The following is a 23,001-nucleotide window of genomic DNA, read 5'->3' on the forward strand; positions in this document are numbered from 1 at the left end:
GGCAGCCTCGGTGCTCCCGGAGCTGCTGCGGAGCCGCCGTGCCCCGCGCTGCCCCGAGAGAGACACCGACCGCGCTGCGGCCGCGGCGGAGCCCCGGGAGAGCCGGGCGGCATCAATGATTAATGCCGCAGCAGCGGCCGCTCGGGGGGCTGCGGGGGCTGCGGGGCAGGAGCGGGGCAGGAGCGGGGCAGGAGAGGGGCATTTTCCAGCACGGAGCAGGAGCAGGGGCATCTTCCAGCATGGATCAGGAACAGGGGCATTTTCCAGCATGGAGCAGGAACAGGGGCATTTTCCAGCATGGATCAGGAACAGGGGCATTTTCCAGCATGGAGCAGGAGCAGGGGCATTTTCCAGCATGGATCAGGAACAAGGGCATTTTCCAGCACGGGGCAGGAACAGGGGCATTTTCCAGCATGGATCAGGAACAGGGGCATTTTCCGGCACGGGGCAGGAACAGGGCATTTTCCAGCATGGAGCAGGAGCGGGGCATTTTCCAGCATGGAGCAGGAGAGGGGCATTTTCCAGCATGGAGCAGGAGCAGGGGCATTTTCCAGCATGGATCAGGAACAGGGGCATTTTCCAGCACGGGGCAGGAACAGGGGCATTTTCCAGCACGGGCAGGAGCAGGGGCATTTTCCAGCACGGGGCAGGAACAGGGGCATTTTCCAGCATTGAGCAGGAACAGGGGCATTTTCCAGCATGGAGCAGGAACGGGGGCATTTTCCAGCATGGATCAGGAACAGGGGCATTTTCCAGCACGGGGCAGGAACAGGGGCATTTTCCAGCATGGATCAGGAGCAGGGGCATTTTCTAGCATGGAGAAGGAGCAAGGGGCATTTTCCAGCATGGAGAAGGAGCAGGAGCATTTTCCAGCACGGGGCAGGAGCAGGGGCATTTTCCAGCATGGAGAAGGAACGGGGGCATTTTCCAGCATGGATCAGGAGCAGGGGCATTTTCCAGCATGGATCAGGAACAGGGGCATTTTCCAGCATGGAACAGGAGCAGGGGCATTTTCATGGATGCAAGGAAGTCCAGGGTCCGTGCTGGGGCTCCCCCTGGGTCCTTCCTGGGGTTCCCTCAGGGTCCGTGCTGGGGCTCCCTCACAGTTTACACTGGGCAGATCATACCTGCTCTTCCAGCCCGTCAAACCCACAAAGATAGTTTTAATTTTATTTTGCTGGTAAGAAGTTGTTGTTTGCCTTAGGAGTAGCTGGGCTGATGCTGGGGTGCAGGGTGGGATGTGGGGGTGGGCTTTGGGCACAGGGACCCCTGTGAGGACTCCCAGACCCCAGGCTGGGGCTGCTCTTGTCTGCACAGTAAAGGAATGTGTTTGGGTTTGCTGTGTAGTAAACAATACCATGAGATGCAATACAAATGATGCTTTAAGAACATACATTAACATTAGGAGGAATACGCATATAGATTATGAAGAAAATGATGAAAAAAGCTGGGAGTTGTGCTGACTTGTAGAAGCCCTTCCACGCTGATAAAATCCAGGGAGATGTGGGGGCAGAGCTACCTTGGGAAAGATACAGCTGACAAACCTTTGCAACAACCCGGCAGTGTTTTGCCTTTCACAGTAAAAATACAAAAATTACATCAAAGTCAGTAAGGCCTTGTGGGCTGGTAGGTCCTGAGGCGCAGAGGGCTCTGGTACCTGTGTCTGCTCTGTGGCTGGGCACTGGGTGGGTGCTGGCTGGGACTGCTCTCACTCCAGCTGGCAGGGATTGCTCCTCACCCACAGCTGGGCACAGCCCCTGCGGATAAATGGGGCAGGGGCTCTCTGCCTCTGTTTCTTCTGAGGGCTGCTGCTGTGTCCTGTGAGGAGCTGCGCATCTCCAAGGCGCCCAGGTAACCCCACAGAGGCAGAGTTTGGTGTATGATGCTCTGCCTGGGGAAGCGTCTCTTGCTTTAGCTGACTTGGGGATGTCCAGGGATGAGGGCTGATGTGTCCATCTGCTCTGGCTTCCCTGTGTTTGTTCCTCAGCCCCTGCTGAGCTGCAGCCTGCACGGGAGCCTGTCTGCTGTGTTATTGCTGCCCTTCACCGGGGTTCTGACGGGGTTTGTTGGTATTGTTTGATGAAAACTTGCAGGGCTGTTCTCTGGAGGGGCAGTGGAAGGTGGAGGTACCTGGGCTCACTCCCGTGGCTCTGCCCTGGGAAATGCCCTTTTCCTGGTGAGCTGCAGAGGGTTTGTTCAGCTCTGCCAAGCCTGGCTGCCTCCCTCAGGCAAGCAGGAGCATGGGGCATCTCCCCTGCGTCTGCTGTGCTGTGTCAGCTTTGTACCAAGCTGCAGCAACTGCTGGGGAAACGAGGGCTCCCAGGACTTTGAGTTTGGAGCAGAGTTTGGTTTGTTAAAAGGAAAAAACCCAGAGAGTTTCATGGAGAGAAATGATGCTGTTGCCATGCATGTGAAGCCAGATCAAAGTGCAGGTGGTTGGGCTGTGCCCTCTGAGCTGGAGTCTGAGGGTGCTGGGGCAGGGCCTGGGCGCTGTCCTGTCCCTTGCTGGGTGTCCTTGGGCCCTGCTGCTCTGACGTGGTCAGGCTGCATCCTTGCCTTCACCAGGGCTGAAGGGCAGAGCTGCTGCTGGTGACTGCGTGCTTCTCCTGCAGCCCATTGATTGGGCTTTCCAGATTCAGTGCAATGCTACTGAGATTCCTGTTTTTCTTCACACCAGCCACTTTTTAAACAGTTTGCAGAAAAAAAAGGTCTTAAGACCTTACTCCAAGAAAGAGGGCTTTTCCATCCAGACATTACCATACAGCACATTATCTTTTGTTCACTGCTTACACCATATTAACACTTATTTGAAACTTCCCTTTTTTTACCTTCCCTAGAGCAATCATTCACAAGTTGGTACATCTGGTGGTTGTTGATGTAATAGTGACAAATTTCTCTGCTTGAAATGTTCTTAAATCCCATCATTTTAATACATCAAGTCAACTGCTCCTGTGGTTGTTTCTGAATCTTTTGATTTTGAAAAGGGAAATTCAAATCCAGCAAATCGGATTAGCAGGGCATTGAGGAAGTGCACCAGGGAGCAAACCAGGATGGTCCAGAAGGAATTTGCAAACTGCTCACTGTGAGTCTTGAATGTAAAAGTTCCCTCTTTGAAATTAGCAATTTTCTCTGAAAGGTGGTGGATCTTCACCTCTGAGGAGAAGAGAATCATGATGAGGCAACCACAGGAACCTGAAAGGGAGGGGGAGATGCTCATCACCTCAGCAATCCCTCAGCCGTGCTGCATGATGTGTATGCAGCCAAATACCACAGGGAGAGTGTTTGTATGGCCCCATAGCTTCAACAGGGATTATTTATGAAATCCAAGCCAAGGGCTGTTGAAATGGGTAAGCTTTTCTAATTGAATTTGGCTCAGGAGCAGGAATATTTATCATGGCTGCTTTAGTGCCCTGAGCTAGTGAAGTATCTGTGCTCATGTCCAGCTTTAAGTTGCTCATTGTCCCATTGGGCATAATGGAGCTCTCTGCGTGCCTGAACACAAACATGTTCTGAAGTCCTCTGTTAAATTATGGTTGTAATGTGTAACACCTTGTGAAGTCAGGGTAAATCTGCTGTCAGCCAGGCCAGCAGCCCAGGGAGCAGGTGTGTGGCTGTTATCCCTGCATGGCAGTGGTTCTTGGAGACCACGAGCTGCTGCCAGCCTCTGGCTGCTCAGCTCTCCTGTCCTTGGCAAGGCTGTGCTGCTCGGTGTGCTGACCTTGCCTGGAACCCTCCTGTTGTGAAACCAGCTGCTTCACTGGCATATTTTGGTTGTTTCCCCCCCTTTTCCTCCCCTGGGATGGCTCCTGGTTCTGACTGTGTATGGGGTGCCAGTGATGCCACCCCACTCTGGGGCCCTTCTGCCATGACTTCCTGCATCTGCTTCCCCATTCCCATCCTGCCACCCCCCTCCGAGGGATTTCCCCACTTTCTCTCTCAATTTCAATTTGGAAGACACATGTTTTCATGTGGCAGAGCCACCCACCTTCCTCCTGGTTTGCTTTTGCCAATTTAGAGCCAATGCAGCCACAGTTTAACCCGCTGTCCCCTGCTGAGGAGTGGGTGATGCTGAGCAGTGCCAGCCTCAGCCCAGCCTGGGTACTCACAGGAGATGAAGCTCCACAGGTACAGCCCCACGGGGCCGTGCAGCGTCTCGTAGGGGCTGCCAAAGGCATTGAACATGAAGAACCCTGCGCCCACCAGGGCAAAGACAATCAGCACTGTGCAGAAGACAATGACACTGACGTGGATACTTGCAGGGATGATTCTGAGCAAATCTGGAAAAACTGAAAACAAAACAAACACAACATTATTATACACATTAAGCAAGGCTGTCTCTGATGTCAGGCTGGGGGTTCCTGCTCATTCGTAGTGATGTTTTGGGTCCTGCTTTTCTAAATGCAACCAGATGAAATAATTCACTAGAAATGGCTTTTCGTGGCTGTTTAGAGGCAGAAAAATTCTGTGAAACTCAAAAGCATAGGCTGGCCAGGAGAGAGAGAGGCTAGCTCCAGGGAAAGCCTCTCCTCCCCTTCCTGAGGGTGTTATTTGCTCCTATTGTGAACAGCATCTTCTGGGGCAAGCCAGGAAGCTGTATTTGAGGGGCAGGTCTGGCACAAGGTGTCACCCAGGTCTCTTCCAGTGCCAGTGTTATGGGGCTGATCTCCCTTGGCTGAAGGCTTAGCCATCCCTCCTCTCTGGGGAGAGGAAACTTTTTTTCATTCATGTTCATGAGGTCCCACAAAGGGTTGTAACGTGGGAAAGGAAGTTATGCTGTGATTGTGGTTGCGCAAATTCAGGAATAATTTATTCTAAATATTTTTATGCAGCTTTTAAGCTAGTGTTACAAATTGTGGTCCTGTTTGTCTAGGACACAGAGATAGACATTCAGAGAGCAAGAGAATGGTTTTTAAAAATTCCTGTTTGTTTGGCAAATAGGAGGTGTCCTGGAAGGAGCTGTGAAATACACTTCACTGCTCCTGCTTTCTGGGGGCATGACTAAAGTGAGGTAAGAACGCCTGATGCTGCTTTGCTGTGGTTTAATGTGTGGAGAGTAAAGCAGCCTCACATCAATTACTCCTCCGTGTAAAGTCTGCACCAGCAAACTGCTCTGCAGCTCCATGCAGGAGCACAGGGCAGCAGGAAATGGGGTACCAAGTCCATTTATCTCCCTGACTAAATGAGAGGGAAATTAATGAAACAAATATCTGCAGAACCCATGAAGTTCAAGCAGGCCAAGTGCAAGGTGCTGCGTGTGGGCCAGGGCAATCCCAGCACAGACTGGGGCTGTGGGGAATGCTGCGGCTGCCCGAGGACAAGGACGGGGGCTGCAGGGTGAGAAGCTCCTGGTGCTCTGGCACGCAGAGCCTGCCCTGCCCCGGGCAGCGTGAGCAGCAGGGCAGGGGGGACTCTGCCCCAGCCCTGCTCAGGGGGGGCTCCATCTGCAGGGCTGCCCCCAGCCCTGGGGCGCCCAACACCAAAACAACAGCCTGAGGAAGGGAAGGCTCCAGGGAGACCTCGAGCCCTTCCAGTGCTTCCCTCTGCAGGATTCCTACAAGGAATAGCATTAGCTCCTGTGGCACTGTCTGATACTTTGGGAAAACATGCAAAACTGAGTGTTTAATAATACAATTTTGTATGGTTTGTTTTAAGAAGACAAGTTATGGTGTGGTATTGAATCTTCCCCTGGGCACCTGCCTCTATAGCTGGTTCTGTCATTAACATTTTATATGTGATGTATCAGGAAAAATTAATTCCAGAAGCAATGTTGTCTTGAAAGTTAAACATTCCTTCATGGTCCTGAATGAACCCATGTCTGCTGTGCATGGCAGAGACCTTTAGAAAATGAACCACTGACCTAGAAACTGATGGGAATGAGTGGGAACAAATGGAGCAGAAGTTTTCCCCAGCTGAACTGGGTTTGCTGGCAGAGCAAATTCCTATTATAATTAAAAGAGATACAGTGGTCAGAGGGGAGCACTTAATGGGAACAAGCACAGAACTAAATCATTTAGCCTATTTTCTGTGTCTGTTCTCCTCAGACGTGCTGCAGTGCAGCGAGTGCGTTAAGCTGTGGCTGTGTATTTTATAAGTTGATCCTACTTTCTGGAATGCTGCTGGTGAGCTTCCAGGGTACCGAGGTGATGGGAGGGGGCTGCTGCAGCCCCAGGGAACAGGATCAGCAGGTTGTCCTCAGTTCTCTCTGAGGTGAATGCTCCTGACCCCTCAGAGCTGTCACTGACTGAACCTGAGCGTCAGTCCCAGAGCTGCTGGCAGCTGGGCCAGCCCTGGGTCATAAGTGTCACCTACAGCACAACCCAAATCCTTGGATTGCACAGACCCCTCTGAAAATACGGCCACAGTGCAATAACTGCACACTGGGATGGCACACCAAGCAACAGCAGGGAACTTCAGCAGTACAAAAAGACTAGTGATGGAATTTAGAGAGAGCAAATACTGATACCATATCAAATTAGCTTGGTTTACTACTTTTGGAAAATGTTACATAGTAAATAATTTCTGGTACCTAGTCTGGCAACCTAGTCTTGTATTAAATCACAGGTGTGAGCAATTTGCATGTGCTGTTGTAGCAGAATAATTGTGATCTGTGTGCTGCAGAATAATTGTGATCAGGGGAGGTATTGTACACACAGCAACTGGCCTTTGCATGTGCTGTTGTAGCAGAATAATTGCGATCTGTGTGCTGCAGAATAATTGCGATCTGTGTGCTGCAGTTATTGTACACACAGCAACTGGCTTTTACTGCCTGTTCTGCCTGCTGCTGGATGCAACTGTGTCCCACTTCATAATTTTTTATTGATCTTCTTATCCTTGAAGATTAATAGGATTGTACACACAGCAACTGGCTTTTACTGCCTGTTCTGCCTGCTGCTGGATACAATTGTGTCTCACTTCATAATTTTTTTATCGATCTTCTTATCCTTGAAGATTAATAGATTATGAATGTAAAGTGAAGCCATTACTAATACTTTGACACTCTGTGTGTCAGGTACCAAGTCAGCCAGCATCCCCCAGACAGCCTCCCCCGGTCCTTCTTCCAATTAGTGCCACAGATTGCAAACTTTTGGGCTGCTTTGTTTCTCAACAGCAGCCGGTGCCCCTGCTCTTTCCTGAGGCTCTTGACAGCACGGAGGTAAAGTTGTAATGCTGGCACACAGAGGAAGAAAACAGAGATTAATGAAACCCCCCAAATGTTCTTTTAAAAGAAACAGTATAAATCTCTTGGGATGTGGCTATCTGCGTGACTGCAGTAATAGATTCTTGAAACATTAGCCAGGCTGTATCGGTATCATAAAATCAGTAACTGACCCTGGAGATCAGCGCACGCTGCGGGGCGCGGCTCGGCCAGCTCGAACGCCGTGGGTACTCACATGAGAACTGCAGGGGTCTGCCCCCGAGCCCGCACTGCCGCACTCGCTGCCCGGAGAAGAGCCCGTACTGGATGTGGCCGATGAACTTGTGCAGCTCGGGGCCGCTGGCGTTGACGAGCAGCGCTCCGGTGCTGCACAGGGTCGTGCCCCTCACCCAGAGCTGGCTGCCCACGGCCGCCGCCGCGCCCAGCGCGCAGGCCAGGCTCAGCACGCCGGCTGTGCAGAACAGCAGCTTCTTCTGCTGCGCCGGCATGCTGCACCGGGGCTGGGACACGGCTCCGCGGGGCGTGCCAGCTCCGAGCGCCGCAGCAGCCGGGGCCGAGAGCCCCGGGGCCGGCCAGCCCCGTCCGAGAGCCCCGGGGCCGGTCAGCCCCTACCGAGAGCCCCGGCAGCGGCCAGCCCCGTCCGAGAGCCCCGGCAGCGGCCAGCCCCGTCCGAGAGCCCCGGCTCCGGCCAGCCCCGTCCGAGAGCCCCGGCTCCCGGCCAGCCCCGTCCGGAGGGTGCTGTAAAGGCTGGAGGGTGCTGTAAAGGCTGGAGGGTGCTGTAAAGGCTCTTCTTCCCTGTGTCCTTCCGTACAGCTTTGCAGATGTTTCAGTGCATCCCCTGTCACTTGATAGCGAGGGTTTAGGATGACAGATCTCTGTAATTTGATGAGTGCTCTGCTCGTACCAGCCCCCGGGGAGTGGATGAGTTGGGGGTTCAGACGACGAGCTTGACTGATCTATCTGATTATCTGCTCTGTAACATCAAACTCCTTGAATTTCATTAGAAGGTGTTTGGAGAAAAGAAGAAATATCTGACTTTAAAAATACACTGTTGGAGTAAAATTTGAAAGTGGAAAGTATAAGTGGATCTGTTTTGTGACTCTGCCCGTGTTTTGTCAGTGTCTGTGCACACAGCCAGGGATGGTCGCAGCTCAGGACCCTCTGCACAGACCTGCTCCATCAATCGGGGCTTCAGGGGCTTTGCAGAAACAAGCAGAATGTAGTGCTGAGGGATGGCACGTCTGGGAGCATTTCCAGGCAGATAGATGTGCCAGCAAGGCATTATGTGGAGCTCAGAGCAGGTGGGCTGGAGTGAAATACTTGACAGGGTTGTCTTTGTGTTCCCAATACACTTTTATGGTAATCAGAGAGAAACTGAGGAAGGAGAGCTGTCACAGCAGGCAGGGGAAATTTCTGAAAGTTCTTAACCCCAATGCCTGGATGACATCAGGACTTTGGCACACGGATGTGCTGTGGTTTTCAGCAGGTGGGGTGTGATATGCTATATCTTTTGGGTGCTGGCTTTTTGTCTTTATTTGCTTTTGGAGCCAAATTTTGTGGTTTTGTACTGTTGCACATGCATTTGTATCTTTTTTCCTTCTCTCTGTCTGTGTTCCAAAGTTCTTGTGACTTCCAGATATAATTGTAGTCATGTTCTCTCTTTGTGTTTCAAAAGGCAGTGTTGGTAGGGAAACTTCCGAAAGTCATTGCTCTGTTCTTAATTCGGGTTTTCTGCCATTGTTTGTCCAGTGGTGCTTTGTGAGCTGAGGTTGGGTCACTTTGAAACACGCTGCTTTGGCCCCTTAGAGCTGCGCTCCCCAGCTCAGGGCACCAGACATTTTTATGCAGGTGTGTCCATCTGATTTGCAGGAAATCTTCGAATGGCACCACATTGTACTGTGAGGTACAATGAATGCTGAGTGGGAATTGTTGGACGTGGAAGCAGCGTGCCTGTGTTTGCACAGCAGGCACAGAAGATTTGAGCGAGAGCAGAAGCAGAGAAGGTGCTGACTTCTTTCTGAGAGAAAACTGAGCTTTGAAAGTTTTAACTTTACCTTACCAGATCTGGAGCTGAGAAGAAATTAAACTGCCAAATTATGTGCAGCTTCTTAACCACCTCTGGAATTTTCAAGACTCAGTTCTTGCTTGGCTCAAGCTCAACTTTTGAAACTGGTGCAGAGTGCTTGATGGATGGTGCCTGTGCATTTTGACATTTGAACTTCCAAAGCCAAGGGGAATGGTTTGGGTTGGAAGGGACCTTAAATATCGTCCAGTTCCGTCCTCCTGCCGTGGTCAGGGAACCCACACATCCACCTCACCAGTGCAGGTTCAGGTGTCACCTGCTGGGCAGGCTGTGGTGAGCACCTGCCTGCCCTGCCCTGCCCTGGCCCGGGGGTGAGGGGAGGGCACTGCCGAGCCCCGGGCAGGGTCCCGGAGCCCCTAGCCCCGGGCAGGGTCCCGAGCCCCGAGCCCCGGGCAGGGTGCCGAGCCCCGAGCCCCGGGCAGGGTCCCTAGCCCCGGGCAGGGTCCCGAGCCCCGAGCCCCGGGCAGGGTCCCGGAGCCCCGGGCAGGGTCCCGGAGCCCCGGGCAGGGTCCCGAGCCCCGGCAGGCTGCCCACCCGCCCAGCGCCGCTGCATGCCGGCCGCTCCCCGCGCTGCAGCGATGTCACCACGCGCGGTGCTGTTTGTCTTCTTTTTGTCTGCTGTTTCCTTCCCCTTGGTAAACTTCTGCTTTTCCCTGGCAGAAGCGGCTGTAAGTCACGAGGCTGTACACTGTTTTCAGCCGGCAGCTCGTGTAAGCCCGTAAGGATTTTTGTTTTGTTATAAATAGGATGTCCACAGCTAGGACATCTGCCTGCTGACATTGTTATTGTTGTTAAAAATGCTCTTTGAAGGACAGCTGTCCGCTGCCTGTGTTTTGATGTAAGCCCAACTGAAGCATGTTTTTGTTTCCTGTCTGTTTTTCCAGTTTTAGTATCTTGGTTTGAGCCTTTATCATGGATCACACGTGTTTTAGTGGTGGGCTTGGCAGTGCTGTCTTAATGGTTTGAGGGGACGATCTTAGAAGCCCTTTCCAACCTGCATGACTCTGTGGTTCTGTCCCAGCTGGCTCTTTAGGTTTCCTTGCAGGCAAGGGGCTCCCAGCAGGCTGCATGCAGCCCAAACCCAGCACTTTGTGCAGCTGACAGAGGCTCAGCTCCTTGCTCATGAAGTTCAAAGAATGTCAGCAGTGTTGAGTTGTTTTGGTGGGAAGGTCTGATGGCCCATAAAGGTGTAACATCACAATGAATACACGACAGGGTTGCTGCCTGCTGGATGTGGCCATGTGCACCGAGCAATGGAAGGACCTCTCATTTCTGGTTCTCTCTGACTTGTGTGGGTTCCTCAGGAGATTTGCCTGAGTAGGAGGACTCAAAATCTAGAAATCTATTCTGTGTCATAAAGCAGTAAATTCACTTTCTTTTTAGATGGGATTGCAGAGAACTACTAACCTTATTTCTGGCCACGCAGAAGTATTTTCCATGTGACATTTCCTTGACTCAAATCATCTCTTGTGCAGAGCTCCAGAATGATTTGCACAGTGGTGATTATTGTCAAGGTGTAAATCCAGTAGACAGTCTGTATTGCTACTGTCAATTTCAGTTGGAATAAATTTTATTACACCAGTCCAGACTTGGAACACCTGTAGCACATCTGCAGCCCCAGTTGGGGAAGGAGTCCCTGTGAGGGCAGGAGCTGATCTGGGCAGAAACAGAGTCCTCGGAAGGGTGATCTGTAGTGACTTTCTCATGTCTGTAACAGCTCCTCTGCGAGCTCACCTGTCACTTTCCTAGGGCTTAAACCCACTCAAATTTCACGTAACATTTGAACTACATGTATTTTATTATCTGTCATAGTCTGTCACAGGTGCCACCATGGAAGGGAACTGAGAATGAGTGGCTTTTTCACCTCTTTAATCCATTTGAAGACGTTTAGAATGGTTGGTGAAACTCTTGAACTTGTCAGTCTCCTGTGTAGCAAAATACAGCCTGGTTAAGTACAGCTTAAAATGCCCCTCAGCAGTGGGGGGAACCTGGTCATGCAGCTTGGTGGCAGGATTTTCTGGCCAGTGTGCAGCAGTGAATGTGATGTGACAGAAGGAAGTGATCGATTTTTTTTTTTTTTTAAGGACTGATGTTGAATTTCTTGAAATCACTATGTAGAATCCTGGAACTCCATGGATATTTTTGCACTTAGGTCTCTGCCTTCAAGGCTTAGGGCTCTGCACTTGTGTTTAGTCTTCTTTCTGCTGTTGTCTTTGAAGTCCATCTGAATTCTTATGATGTCTACAGATGTTTTTCACTTTAGAGTGAAAAATTCCAGTTTTGAATGTGGTTCTCACGAATGGGGCTTGTGACAAATGCAGAGAGTTGATATTTGTCTTTCTGAGATCACTTTTCTGGAAATAGACAAACAAAACTCCCCACCCCACTGTGGGAAAGGAGCTCTGATGGGTCTGGGAGTCACAGAGCTTCCATTTAACATTTGTAACTACATTTGTGAGAGACCCAAATCTGACTGTGTTGGGACAGCAAAGAGAGACAAGATGAGCAAAATAATATCTGCAGAATCAGTCTGTTTCCCCAAGCACTGAGAAAATAGAGCATGTTCTGAGCAGTCTTGTAACAGTTTTAATAATGCAATTAGCATTGCTTTGGTTGCTCAAATTGCTTATTTACCTGTCTGGGTGTTTTCATCCTTAACTGTTCTAGCGAATCCAACACCAGGTTCCTGCTCATCTAAAGGAGTTAAAGTACAAAATCTCTCTGGAATGAAAAAACTTATTCTGTGGCTCAAGTAACTGATAGTGACCTTAAGAGGAGCACACAGCTTCTAGCCTGCTTTTCCCTGTGACCTGCTGCTGCTCTCTGGGGCTCTGTGCTCTTCCAGGCTGGACCAGCTGCAGTGCCAGACCCCAGATGAGACAAACCCAGAGCCTGATTATTCTGAGAGGTTGATTGCTGGGAAGGATAAAAGTTTGACAAGAAAGTCTCACAGATATGGATGCTTGACAGAAAGATTTTTGAATGTAGAAGCTGAGGAAGGAATAGAGATGGAAGCAAATTTTGATATAGAAGAAAAGAATTGCTGAGCTAGTCTTACTGGATAACCAAAGGGTATGTGAGTTAGAAGGGAGTTTTTATGACTTAGAGCAAAGGATCAACCCACCTCAAACAAGAAGATGCTTTTACCAAGCAGAAAGAGCACAGGCAAACAAGTCAGTAAATGTTGCAAGTAGAAAAAATTGTATCCAGATTTGCACAGTTTGTGAAGCGAAATGATTGCAGGTACTCCAGTGGTTTAGGATGCTGGAGAAAGCAGCCTGGTCCTGTGCAGGTGTCCCTGGTCCTGGGAAGGGCTGAGAGGGTCCGGGTGAGGGCAGGCAGTGCTGCTGGAGCTGGCTCCCCGGGCTGAGCTCCTGGCACGGGGCAGCCCGGCTTGTCCCCGTCCCTGCCTCGTGGGCAGGGTACCCAGCACACCCAGCCCGGGGCTGTGCCCCGTGCACTGGGCTCTGCCACAGCCAGGGCTTGCCCAAAAGCTGAGCCCCACCTCTGGAACATCTGGCAGCTGGGTTTGGGCTGTCCATGCAGGTCTAACCAGGCTGTAGCAGACACACTGAAGGCACCCACCTGTCCTGGTGGCCCGGGGTGCTCTGGGCGCTCTGCAGAGGTCTGATGTCCCCGAGTGGCTCTGTGTCCCCTCCTGCCCGGGCTGCCTCCAGAGGGGCTGACTGACGCAGTTAAACTCAGCCTTCAAACGGCTGAACCACGTGGAAATTACCCAGAAGAGCAGGGACAGAAAGAAATAAGTGCTCACGGAACAGCCCAGAGCCCTCTCCTTCCTGTTCTGGGGAGAGGCGAGTGGGGGGCTGTAACTGCTGGGCATCAGCTCCTTTGCTTTTGTTTTTGTAAGTCTGGAACTCTGCTTCCCCCCTTCCCCACACGGATCTCACATTTAAAATCCATCTGAAATCAGGACTTTGCAATGGAGCTGTTTTGTTCCAATGCTCCTGCATGAAATTCTAGGGAGTCTCATGGTGTTTGTTTTAGAGTTACAGCTTAGCTGGAAAATCTGAAGACACCTAGGGGTTCTGCTGATTGCAATGAACATTCTAAATCTTTGGATATTTTCCAAGGGCTATTAAAAATAAAGATGACACATTAAGGAGGTCAGGGAAATCTTTATTTTTTGTTTGGCTGGTTTGGGAAGCCATGAGAAAAGATCTGACACCGTGCTGGGGTGAGGTACTGACAGCAATACTGAAACTCCAACTGGTGGCCCTTGGTTGTAATTGAGAATCCACAGGAATTTACAAACCCTGCACCAGAGCTTTGTGGAGGAGCAGATGAAGAATGTCTGGTTCTAGGTTTAGTCATGAGCTGAAAGTTCAGACCATATTTGTCAAAATGTTTGCAAAGTTTAATAATCAGGAATGATCCTATGTCCAGTTGTGAGCAAACATCGACTCATTTTGTAGAGTTCTGCCCATGCAAAGCTGATCTTCCTGTACTTGTAGGGCTGTTTCTTAAGCCCAAACTGCAGCACTGGCAGTTGTTTCTGGCTGTGTGTCTCTGCCAGTCACTCTCTCCCTTTCTGTCAGTTTACAGATCAGGGAACTTCTCCAGGTCTAAAAAGACAAAGTGGTGGTTTGGTAAACCTTTCCTGAGTAATGGTCTGCTCTTCCTGCAGAAGTGTTGTGGGAAGAGAGCAGATCTTGCAATGAGAGCAGCTCCCTGAGTGTGTGAGGAGCTGGCTTGGGCTGTCTGAGCCCAGCCTGATGAGCTGGGAAAGATGTGAAAGGATTCATTTGCCCAGTGCTGAAAAGGAAATGGCCTCAGCTCACCCAGCAAAGTAAGGAGGAGGCTGAGGAGCTGGATCAGAGGCTTGGTTTGACACTGGTGTTCCCTGGGACTTGTCACCCACAGGGTGGGACTGCAGCAGGATCAGGGGCATGGAACCATTTCCTGACTAGGGTTGCTCTTGGAGGAGGATATTCTCAACACGAACAAAAAGCTGGAAATGTGGCATCCCTTTGGAGCACAGGTTTTGATCAGCATCTGTTCCCCTGGTGCCTGCATGTGGATTCTTGTTCTAATACCAGTAATCTGGTGAGGTGTGAAACAGTGGCACAATATAAATAACTTTTTCAAAGCTTGCAAAGCAATTATAAAGTTATTCAAACGTATATTGTGGAAGTGTTTCCATCTGTCTGTGCCAGTGACCTTTCACAGCTGCAATTATGTACCTTTAGGTAGGCAAGTACCAAGCCCTGCCATGTAGGGATCTGAATGCTTTTGCCATAAATGACAAAAGATCTCCCACAAAGCACTGGATTCCCTTCCCAGCAGGCTGGTTCCCTTGCTTGGAGGGCAGAGCCTGCAGAGCCTCAGTTTGACAGAGCCAGGGAGCTCTGAAAGAACCACATAAATATCTTTTATGTATTTTCTTTAACAAACACAACCAGAACACAGCCTTCCCCTGCAGTCCCTGTGGGCAGGCTCAGGGTGGTGACCCCCAGCTTCCAGAGCCTCAGGGACACCCAGGCTGCCCCAGGCGTGGGCACTGGTGCTCACTGGGATCAGGCTGGGGAACACATGGAGCTGAAATTGCTCCAAGGCTGTGTGTGAACCCAGTGGAGGTGTCCAGACCTTCAGCTGGAGTACAATCCTGCAGAGTGGTAGAATCCTGCTGACCTGTGGTCTCAGACCAAGAGAAGTTACCCACAGCCTTAGAGAAGGTGCAAGGACCAAATGTTTAAACATTTTTCACCCTGAGGTCTGTTTGGACTAAAACAAAAAGCAGTGGCAGAAAGGTGAGGGACTTGTTATTTCTGTTTCTGTAGCTTCTCTGTTAAGTAACATGAAGACATTCAGCTCCAGGGCCACTCTCTGAAAGCTTTAATTGATGCTTTAGGCCCTGCTATGTTTTTCCTGTACAATAATAAAATCAATCAGAAGAAAAAGCTGATCTGAAAAATAAAGTTATAAAAGAGATTATATTTGCATAGTGCAGGTCAGTGGCTTTCAGCTGTAATCTTGGTAGAGGCAGAAATGCTTTACTGCTGTGTAAAAATACGGGAAAACCAGCAAACCACTCTTTCTGGATTTAAATGTACCAGAGCTCTTACACAGCTGCACTTGTGTGCTCCCAGATGTCTCTGTGGTGCTGTTGCCTCCTTCTGCAGCAGCAGCAGGGAGGGAGTTGCTAGTTTGGTGTGGGCATGTTTCTGTTCATGGATCCAGGAGCCAGGCTGGTGTGGTTTTGTTGGACGGTGCTGTCAGAGACCCACGGCCTGGAGCTCCAGAATGTGCTGTTCCAGGCACTCCTCTGTGATTTTGGGATCCAGATGGGTCGTGCCACACCCTAAGGCACCCAGGGCATCGGCTGGCACAGCACGTAGTGCATATATTGGCACAGGCAGTACTGGGTTTAGGCAGAAAAGCAGCACCTGGTGTTTTGCTGAGCCCCTCTCCTGCTTGTTGCTGGTTGTCGTGTGCTCTGTTTCTTTGGGACATTTGTGTTCATGAATAACTTCCTGAAATGTGCATTATTGTGGAGACACAAACCTACACTATGTTTATACTCTCCCCAAGCGTATTTGATCTTCTGGATTTAGAAATTTCCACCTCACTTGAAGCTTTCAGCTTGAGGTGCAGTTTTTGATACAGCTTTTCTCTAAAGGGGAGGCAGAGGAAAAAATAAATAATGGGGTCAAGGCAGACATTTGCTGCAGACAGCACCAGAGTGAACTCCTTGGCATAGTACAGCGATTTTTGGGACTGGCAGGTGAACTGGGAGCTGGTCTGGCTCAAGGTGTAAGGGGTCCTGCAGAGGTGGTAGGGCACAAAGCAAACGACAAACACAAACATGATGGTGAATATGTTCCGGCTGGTTTTTCTCTTGGCCATGTCCGAGCTCCTCCGGAATTTTTTGTAAGAGCTGAATATTTTTTTGGATATAGAAGTGTAAAACACAATTAGCAGAAAAAAAACAATCCAGAAAATCCCGGTGCAAATATAAGTCGTTGCTTTGTGCCACTGTCTGCCGAGCTCGCTTTTAAGACCGATACATTTTTTGGAGTAACTGTCGTTAGCGATTTCATTAGTTAAAATCATATTTGGAAACGACACAATCATTAACAAGAGCCATATGACGGCAGAGACCGCCTTGCTGTAGCTGACGGTGTGAACGAAGGAGGTGAACAAAGGCTTCACGATTTTGTAGTAGCGGTCGAAGCCGATGAGGCCGAAGAAGGTGATGCCGATGTACATGTTCATGTAGAACACCACGGCCGAGTACCTGCACACGAACAGGCTGAGCTCCGCGGGGGCAAGCTCCGAATCCGCCAGGATCTTGAACGGGAACGTCAGGCTCATGAGGAGATCGGCCACAGCGATGTTCTTGAGATAGACAATAAAGCTCTTAGTGCTGGAGACGTGGAGGAAGACCCAGGCTGCCAGGGCGTTGAGCGAGAGCCCTGCCAGGAAGATGAGGCAGTAGAGCAGCGGGATGACCGTCGTGGTTACCACCGTGCTGTGGCTGCAGGTGCTTCCTGAGGAGTTGGTGCTGGAGTTGAGCATCTTGCAGTATCTTCATTCCTGGAAGCAGAGAAAAGAGTGCCGAGTTGGGACAGGGTGGTGCTGGGCTTTCTGCTAATTGCTCTGGGTTCTCTGCCCCCATTTCCAAACCAGCTCGGCGTGCCCCTCAGAAACAACCACGCTCCCCCTCAGCCCTCCCAGCAGGGAGCGCAGAGAATTGTCTGAGCAGTGCCATCTCCCTTTCTGGTGATGCCCCAAGGCACGTTGTTGCTTTGAACAGAGGATCCATTTGCTGCTCTGTCTGGCTTTAACCCGTTGCCTTCCAGGGCTGCCCCTTTGCTGTGAGCTGGGACCGACCCACAGCGATCTGGTGGCTCAGGGTTAATGAAATGTGGTTTTTAAACATTCAGTATGAGTTTTTAACATTGATTTACCATGAAACACGAGGGATATGAATATTCCTGGTCAAAATGCTCTGTAAAAACTCCTGTTAGTCAAGTGTGGAGTTACCCAGTGCATGGCAATATATCCCCGTGCTCCCCTGCAAGTGCAGCTGGCAGAGCTTGCTTCAAACTTCCAGCAGCCCAGCACACAGCAGTGTTTCTGTGTGAGCTTGTAACGTGGGAGCTTGAGCTGGCTTCTCAGGTCAGCCAGATTTACATTTTAAGGAATCTCCAAGAAGGAATCACATCTGCTGTCTGCTTTTCTTTGCCAGAATGTTTGTGGGGGTGGATTATCCTCTGTGGGGAGGGCAGAACAAATGTAGATATAAATATAATGCTGCTGTATTTGGCAAGTGAAACCCTCGGCAACTGGAAAATATGTGCCTTGGAGCTGGGAAAAAACCCCACCGTGTCTTTTAGAAAATAAAGAATTTCCTTTTATCTCCATTTTGAGTCAGTAGCTGATGTCTCTGTGGAGTGGGTTGGAGCCTGAATGCAACATTGTAATAGCTAGAAATTGACATTTTTTCTCAAATAGGCAAAATGGTTCCCTTTGGTGCGTTGTTTCCTGGACCTCTTGCAGATGGGGTGAGGCTGACCAGCCCAGGTGTGTTCTGGGCCCTGTGTGGATGAGAGGAGCGTGGGTGGCTGTGTTACCCTGTGCACACCCAAAGCCTGCCCTGAACCTCGTCCTGCTCATCGTCCTGCACAGCAGCAGCTGCCCTCTCTTTGTCATCAAGGCATTTGTTTTTGTTTGGCTGGGGTTTTAAAAGAACAAGATGGTTTGGAGAGCAGGCATTAAACTAGCACACAAACAGGTGTGTTAGAGCTGGGAGGTTATGTGGGTAGAGCTTGGGGTGACACTGCTGAAATCAGAAGCATCCGGAAAGGCACTAATAGCAAATGGCATTTTTATTTAAATAGTAACACACTGTATTTAAAAACTGTTCTCTCTGCTGTGTCCCTGTTCACTTTCTCCTTCCAGGCTCTCAGCAGGACTCTCTGCACTTGGGGGCCCAGGGTGGCTCCTGCAGTGGCTGCTGGTGAGAGGCAGAGGGAATGTGTTAGTGCCAGGATTTGGGAGGGTGGCACACACAGGGGGGTGTTAGTGCCAGCATTTGGGAGGGTGGCACACACAGGGGGGTGTTAGTGCCAGCATTTGGGAGGGTGGCACACACAGGGGGGTGTTAGTGCCAGGATTTGGGAGGGTGGCACACACAGGGGTGTGTTAGTGCCAGCATTTGGGAGGGTGGCACACACAGGGGGGCATTAGTGCCAGGATTTGGGAGGGTGGCACACACAGGGGGGTGTTAGTGCCAGGATTTGGGAGGGGGGCACACACAGGGGGGTGTTAGTGCTATTTGGGAAGGGTGGTGCACAGCCTTTCATACTCAAGCAGCTGCTCTTGTTTGAATGCTTGGGCCAGCATAAAGTACCTTGATTCTGTGTGAATAATGTCAGCTAGTTGTACAAAACCAGCAAACTTGATTCACCAGATGACCAAAATTGGTTGGGTTATATTTTATAAGAAAGTTCTGAACTTTCTCAGTGTGCAAATCATGTTGTCTTGGCACAACACACAAAAGGGAAGCTGCAGAAACCATTAGAAATGCTCTGTCCCTTCTGAGGTCAGTCTTGTGCTGTCCCCTGTGACTCTTCCACAGTAGCATTAAGGCAATTCTTGACTTCTGTGACATGGCTGTCAAGTTTCAAAGTCCATCCTGCTTTACTGAACATAAGAATAATATTTATAAGTTGTTTTATTTATTTATTTACCCTGAATTTACCAGAGGTTGTGTTGTTCCAAGTACACCCTTCAGCTATTTATGGAAACTAATGCAGCTGTTTAATAAATGTGCAATACAGTTACTGGGTCAGGAACTGGTGACAGTGGTCACTACTGCCAGAAGTCTTTTTTGAACTGCAAAATGGAGTTAATCAGGGGGGTGATCACGCTGGAGGGCACCTCTGGTGTTAGGGGGAAGCAGGAGAAGGAAGAAGCACAGCACACACTGCAGCAAGTTGTGCTGAGTGTGCTAAAAGAAGAACCTTATTTTAAGATTTTCTCTCTAATGTGGCAGGAATGTTGGTGCTGGTGGAACTTGCAGTGCTGTCCATGCTGGTGCAATGCAGTGGGAAAGCTGCTGTGGCTGTCCCGTGGGGCAGAAGGGGGTGAGGCCAGGGCTCTGGGGCTGTGCTGGGCACCGACAGGCTGAGGGAAACCTCCCCAAAGCCCTGGGGACACTTGTTGGCCTGGGGGTGCTCAGGGCTGCTCTGAGCCTGCTGCGTCCCCAGAGGAGCCCAGCCTGGCAGCTGTGGGCTGTGCAGACACGCAGGGCTCCCGGCTGGAATTGCTGCTCTCCTCTGGAGGGCACTGCTCGCAGTGACTGGAGATCTCTTGGTGCATTTCACTGCTGCGAGTTTGCCAAGAGACCAAAATTTTGTTATTTACTGTTCTCATTATGACGTTTCTCACAGGGCGATATCTGGGCTTTAATACTTAGGAGAATAAAAGTATGCAAAATAATGGGATATTTTAGCCTCTGGAAATGGCATGTTGGGTGGTAGTTGCTCTTGTTTGGTACAGAACGTAGTGGAGGAAAACGGGATGAGTGCTGGAATTAGGACGGCAGAAGAAAAAGAGGTGGCATTCCTGTTGTGATTAGGATCTGCCGTGGTGGAAATGGGATGAAGTAGGATGGCAGAAGGAATAGGTGGCACTCCTGTTGTAGGAGGCAGTGAGGGAGGATGTGCTGTGGTGGAAATGGGATGAACTAGGACGGCAGAGGGAACAGGTGGCATTCCTGTTGTAATTAGGATGTGCCGTGGTGGAAATGGGATGAATTAGGATGGCAGAAGGAATAGGTGTCATTCCAGTGGTAGTGAGGGAGGACCTGCCGTGGTGGAAATGGGATGAACTAGGATGGCACAGGGAACAGGTGGCACTCCCATTGCAGTTAGGACCTGCCGTGGTGGAAATGGGATGAACTAGGATGGCAAAAGGAATAGGTGGCTACCTGCCGTGGTGGAAATGGGATGAACTAGGACGGCACAGGGAACAGGTGGCACTCCTGTTGTAATTAGGACCTGCCGTGGTGGAACTGGGATGAACTAGGATGGCACAGGGAATAGGTGGCACTCCTGGCAGGGCTCCAGGCAGCGGGGCAGTGCCCGCTGCAGCAGTAACCCACGGTGTGCCTCGCCCTTGCCCCCCAGCTCCCTGAGTGTGCTGTGCAAGGACAGAGGATGCAGAAAGCCGTGCCTCTCCTCGGGCTGCCTGTGACAGGCTGGGAGCAGACGTGGGGCCCTGGTGGCACTGGGGGTGTGCTCTGTCTGCAGCTGCAGTCAGAAACGGGGGGACAGGGGGGCTGCCTCTGTCCCCGCTAACAGGACATCCCACTTGTGATCCCAAAGGCCAACCCGGGATGCTGCAGTGGGAGGCAGCAGTGGGTGACTGCAGGTGCTGCACCAGAGAGATCACCTGCGATGTTCTCCTGGCACCTGCAGAGCTCCTGGGGCTCTGAAGGACACGGAGAGAGAGCCAGCAGGGACACGGCACGGGCAGATAAGGTTCTGTACTTCCCACTGCAGCCAGGGCTCCTTTGGGCACAGTGTCAGGACACCTCAAGGGCAGAATTGCATTTCTGTCTGGCAAAACCACCAGTAACTGTTTCATTTCTTCTTCCTGTCCAGCAGCCTCTGTGCTCTTTTGTATCTGAAATTTAACTGCTTTGTCTTCCTCATCAGCTAATTTTTTCATTCTCTTTTTAGTTCTGATTTTTAGACAAGAGTATGCATTATTCTGAGCACGCTTTTAACCTTAAAAGATTGTAGATTGTAACATATCTGTGCAAAACCTGATACTCAGATGAAACTTAGGCAATGCTTTGAGCTCTTTGCACACAGCACAATTTTCAGATCTAATTCAGACTCAGTTTTAAAAATTAAGTCTCAAAATTCCTCCACTGAGATCCGTCCTATCTCACATCAGTTGTCATATCGGAATTAGGGAGTGGTGGATGTGAGAGAAAATGTTAGGTCAGGTAGAGAAGAAGTTAATAATAATAACAATAATAATAATGTTAATAGATTGTAATGAAGGAAAATAACAAGGAGAGAGATAAACCCCAAGGAAAACAAGTGGCTCAGCTTTCCTGGCATGCCCTTCTGCACTGGCACGGCATGAAATGCTGCACTTGACTTGGTGCAAGCCCTGCTCATCAACAGCTGAACCATCAGGGTTCATCAGAGAACCATCGTGCTCATCCCAAACCCATTTCTGTACCAGCTACTGGGAGAAAATTAACTCTATCCCAGCTAAAACCAGAGCCCTGGGTCAATGAAACATTTTAATGATTATTAGTTCCATTTTCCTAAAACTGGGGTTTTAAAAGTAGTAAAATGTGTGTCAAGAAAGTTTTCCCCTTTAATATTATATTGTAATCGTAGAATTTGTCATTCAAATATTTTACTTTAAATTCTAGTTTCTGATGTCTTAAACTATGAGTTTCATATAGCTGCGTTTTCTCAGTCATAAAACAAAAGCAGTTGCTTAAGAAAAATGTCTTTTTAAGGCAGACAAGAAGAATCCTTGCCTGCCGGTGCTTTGTCTGCTGGCACAGCTGGAGTCTGCTTCATGGCTGAAACAGTAGTTTCTGTACCGCTTTCTGTAGATAGATAGTTAGTTAGTCAGTTAGTTAGTTAGTTAGTTAAAACTGCTCGTTTGTGCTATTAGTTGTTAGCGGTTTGCAGAACGCGCGGAGGCTCGCCTTATTTTCCAATTTAAAAAGTAAAATTGCGGTGGCACTTACTTAAAAATACCCGAGGATGTTGGAGGGCGTTTTCGGGGGACAGGAGCGGTGGCGGAGGCGGCGTCTCACCTGGGCTCGGTGCGGGATGGCGGCGCGGCCCCGAGAGCTGGGACCCTGGCGGCTGCGGGGGATCGGCGGGGATCCGCTCCGGGACCGGGATGGATCGGCGGGGATCAGCTCCGGAACGGGGATGGATCGGCGGGGATCCGCTCCGGGACCGGGATGGATCAGCCGGGATCAGCTCGGCTGGCAGGGCTGGCGGGGCTGGCACGGCTGGCACGGCTGGCGGGGCTGGCACGGCTGGCGGGGCTGGCACGGCTGGCACGGCTGGCGGGGCTGGCACGGCTGGCGGGGCTGGCCGTGCCCCTGCCCGGCTGTGGCCGGGCTCTCGGCCCGCAGCTGGCCCGGCCGCAGGGCAGTGCCGGGCGGCTTTGGGACAGACGCAAGTGCAGCTGGCACAGCAGCCACAGGCTGAGCTGCTGCGCTGGAGTTCGCTTTCCCCAAACTGTTCCCAGGGCTGGCTGCGACCTTTGCTGTGACGCGTCCTGCCCCGAAGCCGCGGCGCGGAGCAGGGAGGGCTGAACGGAGCCTGCTCGGTGCGCCTGCTCGGGCTGCACATGGGTCCTGGGCATACGCGATGGGTCTTTGGTGCTCGGCTGCTTCCTCTCTCTTCTTCTTGTGCTATTCTTTTCTTTTAAGCTTGAACACCTGCTTGGCTTCCTCCTTTCTGGTTCCTCCCAAAAGTTTTCTGAGAGGCTTTCAAATCAAGCACAGAATTAGTGGAAATGTATGCTAATAGAAAAGCTAATATTGTCTCTGTGGATGTAGGAAAGGAGTATATTCTGAGAGAGAGCTGAGGTTTGGGGAGATAAATCGAGGTTTAAATGTTTATTTAAAAACTGCGAAATATGTACATTGTGTACTTTAGAATAAGTAAACATTTAGTGCAGGACTTGAGCTCTGCTTGACAGTGTGTCACCTAAACCCTACAGAAAATACACAATTCCTCATGGG

General features: G+C 50.5%; 2 protein-coding genes across 3 annotated transcripts; both read right to left on the reverse strand.

Annotated features, from left to right (window-relative positions):
- Positions 1 to 2,791: 2,791 nt before the first annotated feature.
- On the reverse strand, positions 2,792 to 7,775 carry CLRN1 (clarin 1). Its single transcript, XM_041467908.1, has 3 exons — positions 7,392 to 7,775; positions 4,107 to 4,286; positions 2,792 to 3,192 (listed from the first exon to the last, which is right to left on the reverse strand). The coding sequence occupies exons 1-3, from the start codon at positions 7,642 to 7,644 to the stop codon at positions 2,927 to 2,929; spliced, it is 699 nt and encodes a 232-aa protein (XP_041323842.1). The 5' UTR covers positions 7,645 to 7,775; the 3' UTR covers positions 2,792 to 2,926.
- Positions 7,776 to 13,373: 5,598 nt separating this feature from the next.
- P2RY14 (purinergic receptor P2Y14) lies at positions 13,374 to 22,190 on the reverse strand. Of its 2 annotated transcripts, none has more exons than XM_041468044.1 (2): positions 21,988 to 22,190; positions 13,374 to 16,793 (listed from the first exon to the last, which is right to left on the reverse strand). In XM_041468044.1, exon 2 carries the CDS (start codon positions 16,773 to 16,775, stop codon positions 15,762 to 15,764), a length of 1,014 nt encoding a protein of 337 aa, XP_041323978.1. In that variant the 5' UTR covers positions 16,776 to 16,793; positions 21,988 to 22,190; the 3' UTR covers positions 13,374 to 15,761. The 2 variants fall into 2 exon arrangements, with proteins under 2 accessions (XP_041323978.1, XP_041323979.1); XM_041468045.1 differs by having other exon boundaries at positions 22,057 to 22,150.
- Between the last annotated feature and the right edge of the window lie 811 nt (positions 22,191 to 23,001).

This window comes from Pyrgilauda ruficollis, unplaced genomic scaffold (genome assembly GCF_017590135.1).
Source record: "Pyrgilauda ruficollis isolate IOZ18807 unplaced genomic scaffold, ASM1759013v1 scaffold21, whole genome shotgun sequence".
NCBI lineage: Eukaryota > Metazoa > Chordata > Aves > Passeriformes > Passeridae > Pyrgilauda > Pyrgilauda ruficollis.

Coding starts and splice junctions, on each gene's coding strand:
- CLRN1 (XM_041467908.1), bottom strand. CDS start 7,644: ATGCCGGCGCAGCAGAAGAAGCTGCTGTTCTGCACAGCCGGCGTGCTG. Junction 4,287..7,391: donor CAGACCCCTGCAGTTCTCAT/GTGAGTACCCAC, acceptor TTTTGTTTTCAG/TTTTTCCAGATTTGCTCAGA. Junction 3,193..4,106: donor CCTGTGGAGCTTCATCTCCT/GTGAGTACCCAG, acceptor CCTCCCTTTCAG/GTTCCTGTGGTTGCCTCATC.
- P2RY14 (XM_041468044.1), bottom strand. CDS start 16,775: ATGCTCAACTCCAGCACCAACTCCTCAGGAAGCACCTGCAGCCACAGC.